The 17,238-nt window shown below is 39.5% G+C and overlaps 1 protein-coding gene across 1 annotated transcript in view; it reads left to right on the top strand.

The window, feature by feature from the left end:
* The first annotated feature begins 11,668 nt into the window (after positions 1 to 11,668).
* The window catches only part of LOC135093426 (uncharacterized), a 19,799-nt gene continuing 14,229 nt past the window's right edge, over positions 11,669 to 17,238 (top strand). The window contains exons 1-2 of the mRNA XM_063992705.1: positions 11,669 to 12,434; positions 17,183 to 17,238. The exon at positions 17,183 to 17,238 is cut by the window's right edge and continues 49 nt beyond it. Of these exons, the coding sequence (XP_063848775.1) occupies positions 11,885 to 12,434; positions 17,183 to 17,238 (606 nt within the window). The 5' untranslated portion in view covers positions 11,669 to 11,884. The remainder of the gene's footprint in view (positions 12,435 to 17,182) is intronic.

Here is a 17,238-nt window from a genome sequence, read left to right as displayed (position 1 = left end):
GTGTGTGTGTGCGTGTGTGTGGATGGGTGGGTGGGTTTATGTGTGTGTCCTGTCTTTGTAATGTAGTTTTATTGGACACGGCGGGACATCACGGTGGTCGACAGGCACCAGCAATAAGGGAGAAAGGTCCACAAGGGTCGCCAGAGAGAGAGAGAGAGAGAGAGAGAGAGAGAGAGAGAGAGAGAGAGAGAGAGAGAGAGAGAGAGAGAGAGAGAGAGGCATCACATTAGTATAAAAGCCACGCTCCTCCTCTACCCTCCCTTCCTCCCTTCCTCCCCTCCTCTTCTTTGTCACCCACACTCTATCCTCCCTCTCTTCCCCCTCTCTCCTTTCTTTCCCTTTACTTCTCGTGGCCCTAGGCAGCAGCACTCGGCTCACCAACCAACATCGAGCCCATTCACCGCATTTAGCTCTGTGTGTGTGTGTGTGTGTGTGTGTGTGTGTGTGTGTGTGTGTGTGGTTACAACGCTGAAGATATTTTCCCTTCACCATTTCTCGACCATAGGTTATTAAAATGTGTTTCCCAGCCTCACGTCGGCGTCACCTCACCACTACACAAAAAGCCTTCCTCAAAAACCCTGGTGGCGAGGGAGGGACGGACCATAATTGTTTAGAAGGTTCCAGGCTCCCCCACAGGCTGCTACTGCTGCTGCTGCTTACTTCTCTCTACCTTTTAAAATTAAGATAAAAGCGATAGATTTCCAACATGACCAGACGCAACCTTAACATTTTTATTGTCTTTCCTTGCATCATCTAGGTGAAAAGTATCCTTCCACTTACATATAAAATTTTGAGCATGAACGTCATGAAAATCCTTCACTTGTAATTAAGGAAAAGCTTAGTTGTGATTTAATAAGAAAAATCTGCAAACTAATATTCGGTCCTGAAGATTAATTTGATATGTTAAAATTTATCGTTGTCAGATATTAAGAATGGCACGTGCAGAGGAAGAGCGCTGGACGGCTAGGGTCAAGTGTTGGTGTCTCGTTCAGGACCAGAACCTTACCTGTATTTTGATGGTGATTAATTAAGTCCTCACAGCAATAGACATCCTGTGGGGTCCTTTGAGGAGGCAAGAGTTTGATATTCCCTGCAAGCTATATGGTCTGTCGTCTCTCATTATAATCAAAGGAATAAAATGCAATGGTAGTGTGGCCTAGGATGGTACCTGTGATTTAAACAGATTAACGCTTTCACTGCTATTTGCCACATCCTCCTTCCCTAATCACTGACCACTCTGAGACATCTCCTTGTTCTACAGCTACTTCCAAACATTGCACTGCCCAAAAATTGCAAAGCATATTCTTTTTATCCTCGTCTTTCTTGTAGGTGCTTATAAAGACTCCATACATTGCTTTTAGTGCTCAGAATTGGCGTGTATCACAGTGAAAGGATTAATACTATTACTTATTGAGAGAACTAGACATCATCTTATTGTGTACAAGACAGAAACTTCATCACCGCCATCCATCGCTAACTGTAGGCTTTTTTTACACTTCTTGCTGCCTTCCTGGTTGGCAGAGGCGTTAATAGCTTGTGATGGACTGAAGGCCTTTCTATAACCTGTTTTTAACCCGTGAGAATCCTATGGAAAGGTTGTGAAGTGCTGTGGGTGGCTGTTGTGGTGGCGGCTGCTCGTTAGCAATGTGTGTGATCAGCTGCCGAATATCCAACATGAAGTCCCCGTGCAGCCTTGTTCCCTGAAGTAATTAATCGAGTTTCGTATTAATTTCGCAGGTGATAATGTTTTGTGTAAAGCTTATAAATTATCGTGACAGGAAGCAAATATATTGGATGGCAGTTTTATGTCTCGCCGCGTGAATTAGAATTGCAGTAGTATTTGTCAAGCTTTCAGTACGGAACAAGTTCGCGCACATTAAATAATTTGCGTTGACAAAATCCAATAATTTGCTTTAAGCGGAAACAGATGAGTTTTGCTGCAAACAAGAGTTTATAGCGCCAGTTTAGTTTAATGATTTCATATTTTTTCTTATTAGTGTTGGTGTGGCATTGTTATTATAGAGAAAGGGATTATTTTGCTGGAAAGGATCCTGAGACAGGACGGCTTGCCCCTCTTCCTCCTCATTCCTGTCGCTAAGACAGTAAGACACACCCAGCAAGAAACACAGGCAGCAGCAAGAAACACAGCCAACAAGAAACACAACCAGCAAGAAACACAGCCAGCAAGAAACACAGCCAGCAAGAAACACAGCCAACAAGAAACAGCCAACAAGAAACACAGCCAACAAGAAACACAGCCAGTAAGAAACAGCCAGTAAGAAACACAGCCAGCAAGAAACACTACCAGCAAGAAACACAGCCAGTAAGAAACACAGCCAGTATAAAGCACGGCAGTAAAATACATCCCTGCCGCCAAGCCAGTGGGAAGCACCAGAAGGGAAGTAATAAGCAGCGTTGCACAAGTTGAGGCTGACACAATAAGTTCATAACACGACTCAATATTTCTTTTTCATATCCACGTTTAATATTTTTGCTGTCAATATGAAGTGAGTTTGAAAAGAATTCGTGCTGAAGGCAGCATATTAACTGGCGCAGTTATTATACAATTCAGCTTTCACCGCTCAAAATACAAAATACATGAATACGCGATCTGCGAGTACAATGATTTATAGAATTTCCAATAAGCTGTCATTCGTTTTTAGAAATTGTAATTTGTTCATTTAAAACCCGTCGTGAGTTACATTTATTATTTCCGTAATATATTGCCTTGTAAATTTGCCACTTAATGGGTTAACTAATGGAGGGGAGTGGGAAGCAGCAGGCAGGGCGCGCAGTGCAGTAATAAAAGAGCGTCCTGCGCACCTGATGCTGATGCAGCACGCTGATTTGCATGAGTGAGACGAAGGAGCACGTCACCACAACAACATAAGAGCAAACACACACACACACACACACACACACACACACACACACACACACACACACACACACACACACACACACACACACACACACACACACACACATGCAGGCACACACCAAAACAACGACAACAACAGCAAATAATAATAATGATAATAATAATAATAATTTTAATAATAATAATAATAATAATAATAATAATAGAATAAAGTAAATAAACAAATGAATAAACAGATAAACAAATGAATAAATGAATGAACATCAACAAATAAGTAAAATAAAACAAATTAAAGCAGTAAAATTGGCTTAGATAAAAATAAAATCATTAAATGAATATATGAATATACAGCAACGGGAAACTTGACTTGAACAAGGCGGCTATTGTCTCCTCACCCTTTGGTCGTGTGTGTATCAGTGGCGGAAAAATGTGTACGTCGGTACTTATTCCGTATCCGGTATTTCTGCAGACTAACGCGATCATACTCAGACTCAACAGTTTGTCAAAAATAAAGACGATTCAGATTGTTTCTTCTTCTTCTTCTTCTTCTTCTTCTTCTTCTTCTTCTTCTTCTTCTTCTTCTTCTTCTTCTTCTTCTTCTTCTTCTTCTTCTTCTTCTTCTTCTTCTTCTTCTTCTTCTTCTTCTTCTTCTTCTTCTTCTTCTTCTTCTTCTTCTTCTTCTTCTTCTTCTTCTTCTTCTTCTTCTTCTTCTTCTTCTTCTTCTTCTTCTTCTTCTTCTTCTTCTTCTTCTTCTTCTTCTTCTTCTTCTTCTTCTTCTTCTTCTTCTTCTTCTTCTTCTTCTTCTTCTTCTTCTTCTTCTTCTTCTTCTTCTTCTTCTTCTTCTTCTTCTTCTTCTTCTTCTTCTTCTTCTTCTTCTTCTTCTTCTTCTTCTTCTTCTTCTTCTTCTTCTTCTTCTTCTTCTTCTTCTTCTTCTTCTTCTTCTTCTTCTTCTTCTTCTTCTTCTTCTTCTTCTTCTTCTTCTTCTTCTTCTTCTTCTTCTTCTTCTTCTTCTTCTTCTTCTTCTTCTTCTTCTTCTTCTTCTTCTTCTTCTTCTTCTTCTTCTTCTTCTTCTTCTTCTTCTTCTTCTTCTTCTTCTTCTTCTTCTTCTTCTTCTTCTTCTTCTTCTTCTTCTTCTTCTTCTTCTTCTTCTTCTTCTTAGGTTAATCATGTCTGTGATATATATATTTTTGTTTTTAATCCACCTTGGCACCATCACTCCTATAATTATTAACGTACAAAATCTTTATATGATTGTCTTTGGCCAACTACTTGTCTATATCTATCACCTGTCTATTTATCTATTTATGTATCTTAGTCCGTTCGTCTGCGTCTGTTTGTTCACGTGTTTGTCCATCATCCATCCACCAGTCTGTATTTATTTATCTCTCCAAATCTAGCAATATCCACGTGGATGCATTACCTCTCTCTCTCTCTCTCTCTCTCTCTCTCTCTCTCTCTCTCTCTCTCTCTCTCTCTCTCTCTCTCTCTCTCTCTCTCTCTCTCTCTCTCTCTCTCTCTCTCTCTCTCTCTCTCTCTCTCTCTCTCTCTCTCTCTCTCTCTCTCTCTCTCTGTGTGTGTCTGTCTGTCTGTATGTGTGTGTGAGATGTCGCCATTTCCACTCAGTTTGTCCAATCACTCCGCACCTCTCCTTTTACATTTAAGTGACACTCTTCTGTCCTTTACACACGTCTCTCTGTTCTACTATCGTCGCACTACGCCCTAAAAGTCTTAGTCTCATGTATATTCCTCTTCTGATCGTGTTAGCTGCCTCTTCTTGTTCGCTCCGTCCCAGTGACACAACACTTTACTCACTTGTACATGTCTTCCATCCTCATTCATTATTCTGATTCCGATTTCTATATTCTTGTTTTGGGCTTAGATCACATTACATTGTTGAATTTGTTGGTTGTTTAAAACATAAGATTTACATGCCATATTTAGTCGTGTTCTCGGTAAATCTATCTTATTTTTCATGCAACTGCAACTTCCAAGAGAATGTTTTAATACGCTCCTTAAGACTACTACATATTCCAAAAGTCATCTACTACTGTTTTACTTAACCCTTTCACAACAATATGCGACAATTCACATGATTAAAAGCAATGTGTGTAGCCTTTATAAGCATCTGCAATAAGTAAGAGGATAGAAAAGAAGAGAGTTTGCAATTCTTAGCCAGTTCAATGCTTAGAGGTGGCTGTAAAACAAGAAAAGATGTCCTAGAGTAGTTAGCGGTTAAGGGAAAAATGTGGCAACTAACAGTAAAATGGTTAACAAGCTCCAAAAGGCCACTTTTGTTTTGATAAGTTACAAAAGATCACGACTGTCTTAAGCTCCGAAGAAGACGTTCGGATTTTACGCGTTAACAGCACAATGATTTATCAACATCATTACTTGTTTGTGTTCAGCTGCAACGGTCTGATCTGAAGCAGTTTTACTTTTGTGTCTCAAGACTTTATAAGCGAAACTGATCTTTTCATTCGTATCTTTCTTCTCCTTGGTAATTTTCGTCTCATTTGTTTATGTTCTTTCCTTGATGAATATAATTTTTATTTATTTTCCATGTTTTTTTTTGTTTCGTCTTAATTTTCTGATTTATTATTTTAATTTATTTTTTTCTTTAAAATCTTTCTTTTTTTTTTTTTACTTATTTTTCGCTTGGTTTCTATTGTTTTTTTTTTTTTCAAAGTAATTTATTTTGTTGCTCTTCTTTCATTTTTCTTGATTTCACTATCTTATTTATTTATTTCATATTTGCTTACTTTTCTATTTTCTCCTTTTTCTCTGTTTATTGAATTATAAAGCAAGAATCTGAAACCAGGCACACACACACACACACACACACACACACACACACACACACACACACACACACACACACACACACACACACACACACACACACACACACACACACACACACACACACACACACACACACACACACACACACACACACACACACACACACACACACACACACACACACACACACACACACACACACACACACACACACACACACACACACACAAGGAGTTGGTCAGTAGTCGGGGCACCAACCACACACGCACCCTTCCAGAATGCTTTCCAGAATACTTTCCGCATAAAGAATGAGAGTTGGAGACGCGCCGTTGCCTGGCTGGCGTGTGGAGGAGGGAGCGGGGTGGGAACTGGCGGGGCTGGGTGGGACCGGGAGGGGCGGGCGGGACCGGGTTGGTAGAGGTCCTTATTTTGTTTTAAGACATATGGTCTGAGAACCCCATTTTCGACACCTGCCAAGACCAAGACAACACCTTAGACTGGGCGAGGCACGCAGGCCATGGCGACTAGCTTGGGTTACTGGTCTGAGACTGCTAATACTCATGAATCAGTATTATTATTATTATTATTATTATTATTATTATTATTATTATTATTATTAGTAGTAGTAGTAGTAGTAGTAGTAGTAGCAACAACAGTGGTACCAATAACAGCAGCAGCATAGTAGTAGTAGTAGTAGTAGTGGTTGTGGTGGTGGTGATGGGGATGGAGATGCTTCTAATTAAATTCAGCAACAGGTTTAGTGTTCGAAATACTAATGTCATGTTTGATTATATAAAAGATACATCCATAATGAGGTTCGTGAGGAAGTGATGTAACGACAACGTGACGGCAACGCTAATGAGGAACAGCAGCAGGAGGAGGAGGAGGAGGAGGAGGAGGAGGAGGAGGAGGGGGAGTAGGAGGAGGAGGAGGAGGAGGAGGAGGAGGAGGAGGAGGAGGAGGAGGAGGAAACAAGGAGGAGGAATTATATAGAAGAGGAGAGGGATGTAGAAGTAGGAAGACGAGGAGGAGGAAAATAAGTAGGAAGGAGAGGGAGAAGGAGGAAGGAAGGAGAAGGATGAGAAGTGGAAGGAGCAACGTCTCACGCGCACAAACATAGCTTAATTGTATTGGTATTTCATTAGTGCTGTGTGGGTGGGTGGGTAGTGGGTGGGTGTTACATCACGCTCTGTCTTGGTGCGACTTTCACTGCTAAGCCATTCAAGTGACGGCGACTGCACTCTGAACACTTGAAAGACGAAGTAACCCCACAAGTAAATGTCTCCAGGATCACGTTTAAAAGTGTAGTGAGTCACGAATGTAACCCAGCAGCTTCTGTTCCCAAGTTGGTTATTTAAAAATTTCGACAAGGGAAACCCTGAAACATTTACAAGACCATCTTTTTTTCTGAAGCTTTCAAACATGATCTGTTACAAGATTATAATTTATTTTTGAAAGATACCACTGAATTTTTGAGTAGCTCAGACCTAGAGGTGCTCGTAGTGTTATTTTTATACAGTAGAATAGTCTTTTTTTCACGTCAAGAAGACTGGCCAGGGAACAAAAAAAAAAAAAAAAAATCGCGTAGCTTGGCACTCGAAAGAAAGCGTAGAAAATAGTTAGTTTAATTCTAGCGTTGTCTTCGATAACAGAAACAGGCTGACAGTTTAGAAGTGAAAGATATGAAAAGGTGAAGATACCGGATAACCCTTGTATTAGTGAGATGGATGAAGTAGAGGTGAAAATTAGTCTTATCAGCGAGGCAGCGGGAGACGCAGTTAGCACGGGGATGATATTGGAAATAGGTATGTTTCATACAGAGACTGCCACGCGTAGACCTGGTGGCTTCTTGCAGCTTCCCTTATTTTCTTATGCTCTTATGTTCTTAAGAGCAGGTTTACTTAAATGAAAATGAAGTAGAGACTATCATATTGCTATTACGTAGTAGTCATACAGTTAATCACGAATTTAGAACGCTGAGAAGATAATGTAAGGAACAACGTGAGGCGTGAGCTTGAAAAACACGAAGAGAGTATCATAGATCAGGGAGGAACCTAAGCCTGAAGATACTCGAGGCTCCCATTAAGACTCTAAATAGGCCGGGGGAAGGTTATGTTATGCGCAGAGCTCCCAGTAAATTGTCAGAACCGTCCTGGCAGAATGGCAAGCCGGGGAAAGAAGGCAGAGTGGAGGCAGGCGGGGAAAAGGATGAAGGCAAGGCGAGATTAGAAAATATTTTGGGGCGAAATGGAAGAGCTGGGTAAGGAAGATGAGTGGAGAAAAATGCGAGAGGCTTTTATCGTGTTTTGAACTGTTAATGGCTGGCGCTGACGATGATGATGATGATGATGATGATGTTGACGCTGGTGACGGGGGTGGTGGTTGTGATAATGGTGATGAGGATGATGGTGAAGGTTATTTTGATGATGATGGTAGAGATGATGGTAATGATGATGATGATGATGATTGATGGTGTTACCTTAGCTGGTCTATGTATGTATGTATGTATGTATGTATTTGTTATTATTATTATTATTATTATTATTATTATTATTATTATTATTATTATTATTATTGTTGTTATTATTATTATTGTTATTATTATTGTTATTATTACTACTACTACTACTACTACTATTACTACTACTACTACTACTACTACTACTACAACAACAAGAAAAATAAGGACAACAACAACAACAAAAACAACAACAACAACAACAACAACAACAGCAACTACTACTACTACTACTACTACTACTACTACTACTACTACTACTACTACTACTACTACTACTACTACTACTACTACTACTACTACTACCTGCCCTTGTCTTTTCCCTCTAAGAGAGAGAGAGAGAGAGAGAGAGAGAGAGAGAGAGAGAGAGAGAGAGAGAGAGAGAGAGAGAGAGAGAGAGAGAGAGATGCCATCAGTTTGGTGTGTAACATTTAAAAGGAAAACACACGGGCAATAACCTCTGCTTAAAATTCATGACAAACGAAGCATATTCTCAGCCAGTCTCTCCTGACATTACCGACTGGCTAATTGTCTTAGGAAAAGGCTAAGTGTTAATAATGGACTGTTTGTCAACCTCTCCATTTACCATTAATATTTTTTCCACGAAATGACAAACAGGATATAGTGATTAAAGTGTTTCAAGCGATAAAGACCAACGAAAATTAATGTCACCGGTAAAAATGCGTAATAAAGAAATATTCTCTGTAAATAATCAAATAACGATGACATGTGTTACTGCCAAAATCTCTCTCTCTCTCTCTCTCTCTCTCTCTCTCTCTCTCTCTCTCTCTCTCTCTCTCTCTCTCTCTCTCTCTCTCTCTCTCTCTCTCTCTCTCTCTCTCTCTCTCTCTCTCTCTCTCTCTCTCTCTCTCTCTCTCTCTCTCTCTCTCTCTCTCTCATATCTCCAGCAAAGTGTGTGCAGCCGCCACTGGGGAAAGAAGTCTCAGCGTGGATGGATAAATATATCATCACTGCCACACTTTTTTAGCGGCGCCTCGGAAATAGGACATCCAGCAGCCTCTCGCCAGGGAAAGCGCCAGTGCGTAAGACCCGTGACTGCATAGACTGTGTTGATATTGCCTTGAATTATCTGGTGTTTGTTTCTGAGGTGACGTGGATTATTAGTCCTTTGGTCTGATACTCAAGCTCAGTATTCACTTTAGCTTTGGTGATCATTATAGCTCCATTTGTATTTATTCTAGTCTTTTATGAGGGAAGAAGACCGGGTAAGACTGCATAACGATTAATAATGTCCACTAATTTCTTGTTCCCCCGCCGAAAATATATTGAATAGAGAAATCAATGTAAAATGGAGGCCAGTTTAATTCTAATGTTCCGATACTTCTCTCAGTTGAAGTCATAGGTATTCGCTTCTCAGTCGCTCCCTTTCGTAGCTCTTCCTTAGATTACTGCCTCAGCGTCTTAGCACAATAGGCGTTGGAGTGTTTATTGAAGGGCTGTAAATAAATTAGACCTGTCACAAATATCCCTCCATCCATCAATCTGTAAAAAAGTACATGACGAGTAATATGACTTGCAGATGTGGGTGAGCTAATTCCCGCCACTTTACCTGAATACTATAACGTCAACTGGAAGCTTCTGATTCTATTAAATGAAAATATTGGCTCACAAATAGAGTGGAACAGACTCAGTAATCAAGTTGGTAGTACTGAGTCAATTGGGAGCTTTAGAAAACCAGATAAACTTATTGATGGGGATGATATTTATATGTTTTATAAAGGAACTGGCCACGTGTACAACAGCTGGCTTCTTGCAGATAGACTTGCGTATGCTCTTACTCGTATGTTCTCGTATTCTTGTAACCTTACTTCCTTCACCTTTACCTGGGGTGATGGATCAGTTAATTACCCTTATTACACCTATTTGCAGTAACCTATTGTCCAACTCTTTGTCTCCGTGTTCTCATATTCTTGCCTTCTGACCTTTACTTCTCTTGTCCCCGTCTCGCCCTGCCTGCTGCCGGGATGGGGCGGGGGCGGAGACTTGCTGGTTGGCGGGTCAAGGGTAATGGACAACATGCTTTGGACTGGAAATCAATTACTTACCAGCGCTGGTCCGAACAAGTCAGAATTTTTTTTTTTTTTTTACTTTTGCTTCCTGCCTGCCTCCGTGTTTGTGTGTGTCGGGGGAGGGAGGGGGATGTGTGTTGTAATATATGTGTAAATGAAGGTGCGGGCGTAAGAAGGATGAGGTGGCATGGAAAAGTAAAAGGAGGAGGAGGAGGAGGAGGAGGAGGATAAAAGAAGATGAGGAGACGTAAAAGTGAGAAGGAAAAATAAAAGAGAGAAGAAAAAATAAGGAGAAAAGAAAAAGGAGAAAGATAAGGAGGGAGAAAAAAAGAATGACGAAAAGGAGAAGTAGGAAGAGGAGGAGGAGGATATCGATCACTTGTCATGTCATGAGGTGGAGAGAGAGAGAGAGAGAGAGAGAGAGAGAGAGAGAGAGAGAGAGAGAGAGAGAGAGAGAGAGAGAGAGAGAGAGAGAGAGAGAGAGAATGAATGAATGAATGAATGAATGAATGAGGGGGGGGGAGGGGGCAGCGTTTGAAGGAACCATTTCTGCGGCAGGTGGTGATGGGGCGGATTTTCCTCAGCCCACGCCGATATTGGCAGCTTCGAGGCGGCTTTGATCGGCCCACACGCCCGCAGCCTCTCGCCCACACCTTCCTCCCCCATCCACCGTCCCGTCACCACCCACCCTCCCACCCCCACAGCCTGCCCTGATCGTTTTTTGCCTACATTTTTTCCTTTTAGTTTGGTGCATATTTAAATGAGGTTCCCTTCGCCTTTCTGAGACGCGGGTCAGGAGAAGTAAGCAAAGAACACCTCTAAGTCTTCCTCTTCCTCCTCCTCTCCTGCAGAGGATGAGGGGACGAGAAAGCGCTATTTGGGAAGTGGGAAGGCGTTGCACTGTTCCGTCACTCCCCATTCCTTATCCCCTCATTCCTCTCACCACGGTCCTCCCTCACTCCTTCTATTCCGGATCTTCTTCCTATTTTAGGTATGGTTTTCATTTGTGTTCTAAACTCGTTTTAGTTAAAACGCAATTCGCCCTTCTACTATTTTTTTTTTTTTTTTGAAGAAGTAGTGTCAAGAAATATCTATGTCTTAGTGCTGAAGAACCTTAAAAGATTAGATGGACTTATATATGTGGATAAGTGGGAATAGGTTGGTATACTTGATGCACTGACTTCCATATGTAAGCCTGATGGCTTCTTACAGCTTTTTGTGTTTTCTTGTATACTTATCTTCTTTTCCTCTTTTTGTCCTTTTCTTCCTCTCTCTCTCTCTCTCTCTCTCTCTCTCTCTCTCTCTCTCTCTCTCTCTCTCTCTCTCTCTCTCTCTCTCTCTCTCTCTCTCTCTCTCTCTCTCTCTCTCTCTCTCTCTCTCTCTCTCTCTCTCGTCCAGTCAGCAAGCAGGGAGACGGCCTCCACCTATCATGCCCTTCCTGTGACAGCATCAAGCTAAGTGAAAAGGCCGTCACGTCTGTTTAAAGACAATTATTGACATGCCGAAGATTCTTGCGCGTGTACTGTGCAAATAAAAATTGCAAGATAAGTCAATAAACGGAACTGTCGTGTACTGTACGCGTGCCTTCAAACAACAAGATGAGTCAACAAACGGAACTGTCGTGTACTGTACGCGTGCTCGCTCTCAGACAAGATGGCGACCGCCATCCACCTGCTGGCGCAGCGGGTGTCGCGCTGGTGGTGCCTCGGGAAGGCGCGCTTCTGTCCCATCGTGACCGTGGATCTCGATCCTGCGCGGCGGGAAAAGGTCACTGACGCGGTCACTGAATATCCTCACTGCTGCGTGACAGTGAACTGGGAAACCATCAAACAAGTGGACGCCGATTGCTTCGTGAAGATCAAAGTGAAGAGGAACAAGAAGACGATTCGAAAGCAAGCCATCGATGCCAGACGTCTCCTTGAGTGTTTGCAGGATCTGCGACCCGCGCCTGGCAGGATTCACGTCGCCTTGGACGTGTGCTCTTATCATCCACTGAGTGTGAGACTGGAAGTGAACACTGACGAAGGACGAGAACCTGAAGACCGCAACGGCAGCTCCTGTCCCCTTACCGAGTCTCAGATCCCTCAGGAGACACTGGCTCCCTCGCCTCCGCTGGTCTGGCTGCAGCACTGCCCTCGCCCACAACAGTCGTCCCCGGCAGCCAGCCAAAATCTCCTCATTGAGACGCATTGTGTTCGGCGCAGATTCAGATTCAGATTCAGATTCAGATTCAGATTTATTTACATGCTCAGACTTTGTGTATACAAAGTATGGAGCACAGCTCCTGCAATTATTTCAGATACAAACAAACACTAACAACTTATATAAATCAACTTTCTGTTACCTAAAAAAATTATAGGTAGCTTTTAAAAAAGAGAAATGTTAGACAAAATATATTGACTTTTACTTTGCATTAATTGGATAAACTTATTCACTGTTGGGTTATTTCTATAATAATTTGGAATATATTTGTTTCTGAGCTCCACGATGTTATCATTAGGGCATGACAATAAAATATGATATTCATCTCCAACAACATTACATCTACATAAAGTACATAATCTTTCTTCCCTATCTATACTATCATATCTTCCTTTCACAACAGGTAGTCTATTGTTATTTGTTCTTATTTTAATCAAAGGCATTCTGATACTCTTTTTAAGTTTCAATAGGTAATCTTCTCTGCAATACAAGTCTTTATACATTCTATAACTCTTACAAAGTCCCTTTGTTGAAATATTTCTAAACCATGATGTTATCCAATGATCTTTAAGTTTGTTTTCAACTGCTTTCCTTAACCATTCTGGATTATTAGTTTGTTGATCCATCCAAATACCTGACATACCACAATTGTTAAGAATATTTCTTATATAGCAAATCCAAGGTGATGAATACATGCCTGTGGATTCTAAATGTAACAAACTTTTATACATAATCATGCTTAACTTAGTAGTTTTCCCTGTTATTAACCTTGACCAGTAGCCAATCATTCTAGTATTGATAACAATATCAATAGGATATTCCCCTAACTCCCCATATACAATATCAGTGCTTGTATATTTATGTACATGTAATACATGTTTTAAAAATGTCATGTGCAACTGCTTGATTTCTCTAATAATACAGTATCCCCAAATTTCACAAGCATAGGTCATAATTGGCATTACAATGGTGTTAAACAATTCAAGTTGCAGATCAACTGGTAGATCATGTTTGCGGCATTTTCCAATTAGTGAATACATAGCTCTTGTTGCTCTTTTCTTAAGGTCCAATTGACCATTTCTAAACCTACCATTATAATTGAATAATACACCAAGATATTTGTATTCACCAATTGTATCTATAATTTCATCACTAAATACAAAATGAAAATTGTCATAATTAAGTCTTCCTCTGCTGAATACAACAATTTTTGTCTTATTTTTGTTTACCTCTAATTTCCATTTGTCACAATATAACTCCAATGCATTAAGAATATTCCTCATTTCCTCTTCCGAATTAGCTAGAACTACTGTGTCATCAGCATACATCATTATCAGTAAATTCAATTGTAAATCAAGGTAGTTATCATCAAATAGTAAGTAATTACATCTGTTTTCTATTAAAGACTTTTCAATGTCATTTACATAAAGGGCAAATAATAATGGAGAAAGATTTTCACCTTGTCTTACTCCTCTATTACAAATAAAAATGTCTGACTTGTTTCCATTAAACTTAACACATGATTTAATGTTCAAATACATATTTCTAATAACATTAAGGACTTTACCACCAATATTTTCCTTTACCATCTTATACCAGAGCCCCTCCCTCCAAACTGTGTCAAATGCCTTTCTATAATCAATAAAAAGGCAAAATAATTGTTTCTTCTTCCATAAAAACAGATCAATGATGTTCTTTAATAAAAATATGTGATCAAGAGTACTATAACCTTGCCTAAATCCAGCTTGATTTTCTTTTATAATATTATGACTATCAGAATAAGAAGTTAACCTGTCATTTAGCACAGATGTGAATACCTTACCTAAGCAACTTAACAAAGTTATACCCCTATAATTGTGTGGGTCATCAACATCACCTTTATTCTTATACAATGGGACAATAACCCCTATCAACCATTCTTTAGGTAAATATCCTGTATCCAAAATCCTATTAAAAAATTTAACATACAAATTAAGCATATTTTTTGTACTTTTAATATATTCATTAACAATATCATCATATCCAGGTGCCTTGTCATTCTTTAGTTTTCTAATAGCTTTCAACACTTCATGTTCTGTAATGGGCTCATTCAGTGTTTCCTCTTCCCCAGATTCAATTGTAGCACTTTCTAGTTCACTTAAATGCTTATCACTTTCACTAATTTCCTCTGATAGATTCTTAAAGTGTTGATGAAAATCTGCAAGTGTAAGTGTAGTTTTGCTTTTATTTCCATCATTTTCCTTTAATATTTTCCAATATGTTTTTGGATCTTTATTTCTGTTTGCTTTTAACTTAATCAACATATTTTCTTTTTCCTTATTGTGTACTCTTTTCAGTTCAGCTTTGTACTTCTTGCTTTTTTCTATCATATCTTTCTTATTATCCTCACTCCTCCTCAGATTATATTTATGTCTAGCTTTATGGTATGCTTTCCTTGTATACCAACAAATATTATCATATCCAGATAAACTTGCATTATTACTTTGCTTAACATAATTTTTCTTTTTCTTTGGTGGAAAAACCTTTACAGCTGCTCCTAATAAAATATTCTTTATTCTAATACTTACATCTTCAATGTCCATAGAATCCATCTGCTCTATTAACTCTTTTACCTGATTTTCATCAATTTCTGCTATATAATCCTCTTCCTTAGATGCTCTCCACTTACTTGGTTGATTATAGTTACTCACAGGTGCTATATTGGCATTGTTAATAATTGCATACTCAATATTTACTTTAAGCTGTACATGAATACCACAATGAATATCTGAATACAATGGGTCATAGTCTAGCACTCTAAATTCATTTACATCTTTTAACAATGTTGGTGAACCTATAACATAATCCACAAGAGTGCCATGTGTAGTTGTGGGTCTCCCCACTCTGAGATCTCTATCTACTCTACCATTGAAAATACATACCTTATTATTACAACATATTGTCACCAAATTTCTCCCATAAGAATTCCTATCCTGTGTTACATCTTGGTTATACCTTGTTCCATCCACTCCCATTGCTTTAAGTATGTTTTGTACCTCAAATAGATCACCATTACCATCATCATCAACATCATCATCATCATCATCATCATCATCATCATCATCATCATGAAGTACATCTGGCAAAACATAATCCAACAGAGTTCCAGTATGTGAGTTAAAATCTCCACATAATAAATGTGAGTAATCATCACTTGTATAATCCAAAAGAAAATTATCAATTTCTTCAAAGTATTCCACACTTGCATATCTAGAATTAACTGGGGGAATGTATACCACACTGATAATCAAATCCTTATCTAACCTTAAACTTCTTTTATCTATTAAAATAGATATGAAAGCCTTACCCTCAGTCTTAATAGTCTTCCACTTCAGCTTAATATCCCTTTTAATAGCAAGCACTAAACCCCCTGATTTATATCTACTGAGTTCATGTCTGTTTTTGAATACTATATCAAATCCAAGGTTTTTCATACTGGGAACAATATTTATCATATCGACATCATCACATTTTGTTTCACTTATACATAATACATCATACATAACACACAAGTCCTTGAATTCCGTTGTGGTTAACTTTCCTTTCAATCCATTGACATTTAGTGTTAGTAAAGAGAGTTTTGAAATATTATTAAGATTAGTAATAGATTTAGTATGGGAGACAGTTGTTTGAATTTTAGCTTTTGTCTGTGCTCCATATTTGTCCTATGCGTTGTTACTTAGGGTCTTATTAATCATGTTGTCAAGTTTCAGCCTTTTCCAATCAGGCTGTAATATACCTGTTTTGAACAAATCATCTGGTGTATGAATTTCAACTGGCCTGTTTTTATCTGTGAGCCACACAAGTATTTTACCATCCCTAGTGGTAACACTTTTCACATTTGGCTGCTCCTTGACAATCTTGAACATTGCAACTCGCATGGGTGTAAGATCTTCATTCACGAATACTTTCCTCTGTTTCTTTTTAAGTTCAGCTCTTTTCTTCAGCATTTCATTTCTTTTCTTCCTATGGCAGAACCTTACAATTACCGGTCTGCTTCTATTAGATGCTTGAGGTTTCCCGAGTCGGTGAGCAACAGAGATGTTGTCAGATACAAGAGTCACCCCCATATCTGCTGCCAGTTCAATGACCTTGGCTTCGACTACATCCTCTGTTTCTTCATTTTCTTCTTCCAAGCCGTAGATGCATAGATTATCCTTTCGTTGGTATTGTTCAAGCTTATCTGTCTCATATCTATTTAGTAGAGCCTGTTTTTGTGAGGTATCAAACATTTTTGCTAACTCACTAGCCACTTCCTTGAAAGCTGTAGTCACGGCTGAGGATACGGACACTGCTATGATCTTAGCAAGCTCGGGAACAAGCTTTTCTGTTATTTCCTTAGTTAGTTTACTAGCTTCTCTGGTTTCTCTACCTTTGACATCCACAGTTATGTCTTTTATCCCCTCCTCCACCTTCTCCTTCACTAATTCTTCTATGTTAGGCAAGGAAAGAGATGCCATGGTAGTGAAACACTGAACAACAATGTTTACCTCTGTGGTTTGACAGCTCTGTCGTCTGCTAAAGCCAGCTGATACCAGTCATTTACCTTGCTTTCTTCATGTGAACACCTTCTCTCTTGCTATGTTCGCCTCTCTTTGATTGTGTAAGTCTCCAACAACTCCAGCAGTAGTCGGGAGATGTATAGAATCCCACTTCATCAAGTTATAGTTGATAGAATGCAGGAGCAGTGGTTTGTGTGTGTGTGCGTGTTGTGTGATGGAGGCTGGCCACGGCGTCGCTCAGCCAATCAGGACGACCATCTCCGT

This window comes from Scylla paramamosain, chromosome 3 (genome assembly GCF_035594125.1).
Source record: "Scylla paramamosain isolate STU-SP2022 chromosome 3, ASM3559412v1, whole genome shotgun sequence".
In the NCBI taxonomy this organism is placed as follows: Eukaryota; Metazoa; Arthropoda; class Malacostraca; order Decapoda; family Portunidae; genus Scylla; species Scylla paramamosain.
Note: the sequence above shows the minus strand (reverse complement) of the source record. Positions and strands in the feature narration are given on the sequence as shown.